Below are 7941 nucleotides of genomic sequence, written 5' to 3' on the forward strand. Positions count from 1 at the left end.
TCCTATGTGAAATTTGTAAGAATGAGATGAGTTAAAATAAAGAAACTGTTTTGGAAGGAGTGACATTGCTTGCACTATATATGATCGTAGTTGATTTTGAAGACTACAACTGATGCAGAAGTAAAAATAATTTAACGCTTAAGATGTCGAATTTAGCAATGTTTCAGCATTTCGACGTAGAACAGGTTTAAATAGAATCGTACTTTGAGAGGTTTGAAAATCTTTGCATTACAGCACAGAAACTGGAATAAAGAAAAGTGCCAACCTTGTTAGCGGTGATAGGAGAGACAACATATAATCAGCGTACTGATATCTTGGCCAGAATCACAGGAAACCAAGATGTATGTCCAGTTAATATTGATCTTGAAACAGCATTATGCAGAGAAAACAAACATCTTGTCGGAAAGATATCAATTCCAATTCCAATTCCATTTGCTTAAACAAAAGCCGTACCAGAATAATATGCCATTCGTACTGAACTTGAGGAAGAAAGCTTCATTTTGTAACTTTACGTATTGCCTTAACAATAATTTAAGGAAGCAATTAATATTTGGTTTAAAAGCTAATTACCGACACAGAAGATAATAGCATTTCAGCAAACGATTGATTGTGCAATGACAGTGAAGAACACGGAAAAACAGTTGAATGTGTTACAGCCTCCAATGACAGAGTTAAATGTAGTACATTCTTCGGTATACGAAGATGTAGTACATTCTTCGGTATACGAAGATGTAGTACATTCTTCGGTATACGAAGATGTAGTACATTCTTCGAAATCCAGAAAATAATCTTTCCATTTAGCGATGTCCTCTGACACTTCATCCTCCAAAGTAAAGAGGACAGACCAATTTTCAAAAAGCAGACGATGTAATTTATACCATCCAAAAGGTTCATGCCCCGCATGGGAAAAAAAATCTGTTACGCTTATGAAGAGGAGAAACTAGAGGATCAGACGCTTGAGGAGGATACAAGAAAGCTGCATGGAAATTAGGAAAGGCAACTAACTTCAAGTGAAGCTCGGGAAAGTTTAAAACGGAAGGAATAGTTATCGCAAATATTGGAAGCCAGCCATTTACAAAACTGGGTATTTAATACAATTGAACACCTTAACGTTAAATGATAAAAGGAGTATTGTCCATGATTAAACGAAGGAGCAGGAATATCATCAAAATTTTACACTTTGACAAGTGACGAAGGGTGAATCGGAAATTTTAGTACGGAGGCAGAGATGGACGCTCTTCCTTGAGAATCAGAAATTTAGAAATCTGAGTCAAATCTTGACATTGCACAAGCTCTATCCGCGTTGAACAGAATGCTAGCGGATTCTGTAATTAGAAGGATTAATTGTTGTAAATATATATAATAGAGCGGGGGTGTTTTGTTTTATTGTAAACGGTCATATTTGTAAAGGAAAGAGAATGTTGAGATGGATTGAGTTCAGGTCAGAGTGGTCAAAAGTTCAATAATAGTTGGCACCTGCTTGTGGAGCACAAGGATAGTTAATATGTGCAAAGTAATGTAGGATGTTTTGTATTTTTTTTTTTTTTTCCAAGGCAGGTGTAGTTGAAGGGAATTGAACTTTAATTCCGATCTGAAATATTGGAATAGAGGAACGAAGTAGTTCCGTACTTAAGTCCTTGTGAAATTTGTGAGGAGGAGGTGAATTAATAAAGAAACGGGTTTACGAGATATTTTGGGAGATATGACATTGCTTGCAGGAGATATTATAGCAATTGATTTTGAAGAGTAATTAATAATACTAAAAATAAAAAAAAAATAAAAATAGAATTCACTTAACGTGTTTATATTTTTAAAGCGAAGAGTGGTACACAGAAACAACACGATACAAGAGTGGTATACGAAAGGTATTCAGAAACATGAATTTGTTCTGCGGTGTTTGTTAGTTCATATGTAGATTCAAATAATTGACTTAAATATTATTGAAACTTTTTAGTTTTAATATAGAATTGATAGTTGTTTTACCACTTGTTTATTTTATTTTTCAGGCTGTATTCAACAATCCTTCTATGTTGCTGTGCTCTCTACTGGGATTGCAGTTCTCATTAGTCTTGATACAAGTAGTTATTCTTTTAAGATCGTCTGAGTGGCATCATATATTTTCTCTTGCTCTTCTTTTATTTACAAACTATTACACGTTGTTTAAACTAGCGAGAGACTATCTTATTTGTTGGAAAGTTTACAAAGCTGAACAATTGATTCAGGATAAAGTTGCTGGATGATTTACACTGGAAACCTACTTTGGTAATTACAAGTTTAAAGTGCCATATGGCTGGTGGAAATTCACCAGACATCGTGCCGACCGTTTGCCGCACTGAACACGTAAGCATGGTGTGTTGCTTCTCCAAGGTAACGCTGGAAGAGAATACAGAAAACTAGCTTATGCATCAACGAATGTATTGCAGATCTTTTGATGGAAGAGTGTGATCTTTTATTTCCACGCAGTTTGCTTTAGTTATTTTTAAAGAAGAATGAATAGAATAGCAGATGAGTGTGACCACTTACTATTACGTAATTGCTTTTGTTTTACGAATTTTGTAATTATCTACAATTGAAAGTAGATAATGTGGTACCATCAATTTTTATTTTGGAATTGTTAAAAACTAGAATAATTTATATAAGTATTTATTTTATAAATTGCATTTATTTTGAGTTTCAAATACGTATCCATTGATACAGAAAAAACAAATAAAAGACCTATTTTTCGTGAATATGTTTTATTCCTTTCTTCGTATGAAGAAACAAGAAACCTTTCAAGAATCAAAGCATACAGAAACCTCACTGCAAGATCAAGAATCTGAGACGGTATCAAACAAACAAACAAATCACTTTCTCAAGCAGAAAACTCTAATTTTATCGTATTTTACTAAAAACTGATTATTATCAAATTTCATGTGAATCATTAATTGTCTGCGAAATGAGACTGACTAATTCGTTTTCTCGATCTGAAAACTGGTTTTATAAGTTTCATGATTTTGGAGCTATTTTCATAGGTAAAATTTATAACGTTATACATTCAATCAAGAGTTGCTTGTTTTAGAATATCAGATAGGGAGGACACGGTTTATCTTACGAAATATTTAAGGTGAAGGGAAGTAAAGTGCTCCTTTTTCTTCTTCTGGTCTGCGATAAAACTTTAGAAACTAACTAAGCGCTGAACTATATTCGTACCGCCCTCTTCAGATACAAATGTGCTCGTATCACGTTATCGCAACCAATCAACAATCCCTGTTATACTTGAGTACCTGTGTTAGGTGATGTATTTATATTTACGATTAGTTTTGAGTCAAGCTTACAAATTTCGGTTTTAATATAATGAAGTTACCGTTACTACTTGGGGCGCACGAAAATTGCAACAGTTGGCGAGATAAAATTTTCGTGCCGGATGACTGTGGCAGCTTATCTCGTGTAAGTAATTGCAACGTAAACACAATATGAACATTACAGATCAAACGGCTCGCATAAATTGATATTCTAATTCTTCCATTACAGGAAACAATCCGCGTGAACAGCGTTTTGCTGTTTCCCTCTTGTAGACCTTAAGAAATGCCACTGACCTACATATAATAGTTACAATAAATAAAAATTGACACAAAGCAAGTCGATTATTTGAAAATACATAAAGAAGTATCAAATCACACTGATATGCAGTGCAGGACATTCTAATTTGTTTTTGTAGTGTTCGGAAGCGAAAACATATGTACTAAAATGTATAATGTTTGAGATTATAGGTTTAAGCTGTAGCATGTATGATTCTTATATACTGTCACATGGAATGGAAGAACTAACGCTCATACTACTGTTAAAGGGTGCCCACGCTTGTATAAATTTCTTCTAACTGTGCATTTTATAGTAATTTGAGAATACTGAATCAAATAGAACTACGTTCAAACATATCTGGATTCGCAAATTAGTATGAAAAGCGCAATTAAAAATGTATCTAAGCGTGGGAACTTTTACCATTGGCATAAGCGGTAGTTCAAAAATCTCAAATTTGAGTATTTTTTTCTTGTGAGTCAATGGACGGATATGTTTAAAAGTACAGTATAACCTCGTTAACACGAACTCGCTTAAGCCGAACACTCGGTTAGGACGAACAAAATTTCGGTCCCGGCATCGCTGTACGTTATCTTATAGGAAGTTTTATCGGTTAACACGAATTTCGGTTAGCACGAATTACGAACTAATTTTTAGTCCCTTGAGTCAGTAAAGGTTTTGATTTAACACGAACTTCCAATCCTTTGATTTTTTTAAACATCATTTTTCTTATTTCAGATTTCACTCCAGATCAGTTTTTGTCATACAGTATTTATACAGACGAAAATTGCCTTGTAAATAAGAGAAAAACCAGAAACAGATATCTTTCCTCTTATGAGGTGTTGATTCTGTCCTCTGTCAAGCGCTGAACATGCAGGTGCTTGGCAGACGAGCTGGCGACAGCTCGAGACAAAACATCTTCTCTCCCCTGTAACTCCAAACTGGTGACAGCAATCATAAATACCTTTCCGTTACAAGCGGTACTCACCCTGCTAGCGAAGTTATCAATTTTATAACTTGACCTGGATTTTCTGCGTGGAAGCTTTTTTTTTTTTTAAATCTTCGAAGATAGGCTAATAAACTTACTGTAGTGTTTTCACTTTTCAGAGGATGGTACCGAGACCTACACTAGTCTCGATCTCGATTTTAACTCGAATTTGAGACCGAGGAGTGCTTTCCGAAATCGAGACGAGACCGAAACTCTCAGTCTCGTCTCGATACAATTCTGTAGATGGTATCAAGACAGAGAATAGTCTTGGTCTCGTCACGAATTTGGAACCGAGACGAGACCGAGACTACTCAGTCTCGTCTCGATACCATCTCTAGTGTGTTCTATGACATACATAATATACTGTAGTGGTATGTATAGTCTGTATACTGTAGTGTGTATGTATGGAGAAAATGTATTCGAATAATAAAATTTGTGTCCCCGGTTAACACGAATTCTTTTAACACGAACTCCTGATTTTTCAGTCCCTTGATATTCGTGTTAACGAGGGTTTACTGTAGTTTAATTGGACTCGGTATTCTCAAATTAGTATAACAAACGCAAAAATATATTCAAGCGTTGGCTTTTTAAACTAGTAGCATGAACATTAGGCTGCGTTTACTTTGGAGGCACGCTTGGCCAAGTAAAATGGAAGCGCAAGCTTGCTCCGATGGGGGTGTTTATATACTACAGGCAAGCAACATCAACTGATCGCGCTCCCATTTCATCAATCAAGATGGAGTCATCGGACAGTGAAGACGAAATATTGCTTGAAAGTCTCAGTCACTTGAAAGAGCCCAACTTTGAAGAGCAGCTTGCCTGTAAAAACAAATGGTTTTGTTTCCCGATGGCGGCGGGGCAAGCTTGTGCAAGCGCGCCCTTGCGAGTGGTGAGCAGTGTAACTGGTTCCGTCAAATCACCACCTGTTTCAAACGCCCTTATAAAAATTTTGTTTGTATGGGCAAGCTTGCGCAAGCGTGCCTCCAAAGTAAACGCAGCCTTAGTTCTTTGTGGTGGTACTTTCGACCTTTATGCCCTGTAAACAGGAGGAGATGGATTGGTAATCAAAGTAAACGATTACGAAAGTATTGGTGGAGTGGGAATGAAGATGTGGGAGAGAGAACCTACAGACACGATATTGTCTACCACAAACATGGTCAGGGATAGAACCAGAGGGGGCCAATAACTCAGTGATAGAGCGCTTACTTCTGGTACATAGGGTCCCTAGTTCGATCGTTGTGGACATCATTATGTCCGTAGGTTTTCACGGGGTATTTCCACATTCTCATTCCACTAATTCTTTCATCGTTCACTTGCTTTAATCATTCGTCTACCGTAGCCTAACGGGCATAAACGTGGGACGTTAAACTGAAAGAAAGACTTCTGTTCATTATAGATTTGGAAATATTCACAGTATTAATAAAAACAAAACTCCAACTGGGAATACTTCCAAAACTATAATGAACAAGATACAGGGTGTCCAATATATAATGCAACCCGGAGTTGGGATAGAACTTTTGAACCTGAAGCGATACACAAATAATGGTTATACCAAAATGAAGCTTTGTTCATGCATATATTTTTGAACTAGGAAGCAGCGATTGAAGTACATTATGAACCACGGTGTAACCAGTTTTTTTTTTTTTTTTTTTTTTTTTTTTTTTTTTTTTTTTTGCAAAACACTTAAATTGACACATAACGCATACGTATGGATGTTCTGTCATTAATTTTCAGTTTGTTTAGTTGGAGTAGCTTGGGAACTATGGAGCAGAAAAAAAGAATTTTTCATTTCCAGCGATAACTAATCAGATGGGGCCTCTGTAAGGTGAACTAGGAAAATCGTACTTTTCATGAATTGACACACTGAATTTGCAATTTTGCTGACGTTTCAGTGCATCAAAAGGTGTGTTAAGGCTCTGTCTATGCAATTCCTGAAAACAACGAAAAAAAAAAAACTGAAATTATGATGATAAAACTGTTACTTACATGCACCCGGCAACACTGCTACTACCACGCAATGAGTTATCTGCTCTACAACAGATGCTGGAAGTACCCCCTGTTTTGATTCAAACACAGGTTCACACGTTTCACCATGTTGGCAGCAACTTTACGACGAGTAGAAGTGTTAATGTTCTCAATGGTACTGCGAATGTTCGTTTCCAGGTCTTGTATAATTCGAGGATTGTTCCTGTATATCTCTTGCTTTAAGTAGCCCCATAGAAATGAATAGCAGCGTTACAAGCTATCCCATCTTCATCCCTAGGGCTGCATCTTCCCAACGAAAGTTTTCGAATCGCTTGTGCGTTACGTTTGGGAGCAGATGTCTGTGAACAACACCAGTGCCCTGCTTGCGGAAGTTTAGTGGATAAGAAAGGTATACATGGCCTATCATGTGTTCATAGTGCTGACAGATACTCTCGACACTCCACTGTTAACGATCTCATTATGAGAGCCCTCATCTCTGGAACGCCTTCCGTGAGAGCCTCAATGGGGTGTAGTCGCTCTGATGGCAAGAAACCTGACGGAATGTCTTTGGTGCCTTGGAAACGAGGGAAGGCTTTAATATGGGATTTCACTTGTACCGATACCCTAGCTCCCTCTAATCTTCCACAAAAGCTGGGACTGTTGCATCTCGCAGAGAATATGAAAAGAGACGAAAATATAACCTCTTGGACAAATACCACTTCGTCACCATAGCCATTGGAACTTGTGGCTCCTGGTGTCAGGAACTTCATTATGAAGTTGGATACCGCATAACTCTTAACACAGGCGACACCCGAGCTTCATCCTATCTTATACAAAGAATAAGTATGGCTGTGCAAAGAGGGAACGTAGCAGCGATGCTAGGAACTCTCCCCCCGGGAAAAGCTTTGGATGATATCTTCCTTTTGTAATCACTCTCCTCTCACCAAACTCTCGCAATTGCTACTAGACGAAGAATCAACCATTTTCATATATTTAAAATGTAATTGGCCCTAGGACCGTTCTTTGTGGCATTCACTTCGAAAGTTTCCAATTTTGTATAGTATATTTTATGTTACCTAAAGAGCTACATTCCTCAAGCTTATATAGCAGAATTTTGTGTTACATTGTATCAAATAATAAATTGATTTATTGAAAACCACCTATTTCCAACAACTTTCCATTTTTTTTCATATCTTTATTCATGAAGAAGTTGGTCCATGGCCCAGGGCTTTTGATACACCTGTATAATAACATGCAGTGTATGTTTAATACTATCAATACATGTACATTTCGCATTAGAATTATCAGCTTGCTGGACTTCTTGCAGTGATTGTGGTCTCATATTACAAACAAATAACAAAACATTAACTATGAATAGCATTTTCTTGGACCAATATAGAAAAATCACCTCACTGGGGGGTCAAATCCCGACC

At 36.9% G+C, this 7941-nt stretch overlaps 1 protein-coding gene across 5 annotated transcripts in view; it reads left to right on the forward strand.

Moving 5' to 3' along the window:
* Positions 1–2729, forward strand: part of LOC145663036 (transmembrane protein 39A) — a 105871-nt gene extending 103142 nt beyond the window's left edge. For all 5 annotated transcript variants that reach the window (XM_081729180.1, XM_081729215.1, XM_081729190.1 and 2 more), the window contains exon 11: positions 2007–2729. In XM_081729180.1, the coding sequence (XP_081585306.1) occupies positions 2007–2240 (234 nt within the window). In that variant the 3' untranslated portion in view covers positions 2241–2729. The remainder of the gene's footprint in view (positions 1–2006) is intronic.
* The last annotated feature ends 5212 nt before the right edge of the window (positions 2730–7941 follow it).

This window comes from Thermobia domestica, chromosome 1 (genome assembly GCF_964235325.1).
Source record: "Thermobia domestica chromosome 1, izTheDome1.hap1.1, whole genome shotgun sequence".
Lineage (NCBI taxonomy): Eukaryota > Metazoa > Arthropoda > Insecta > Zygentoma > Lepismatidae > Thermobia > Thermobia domestica.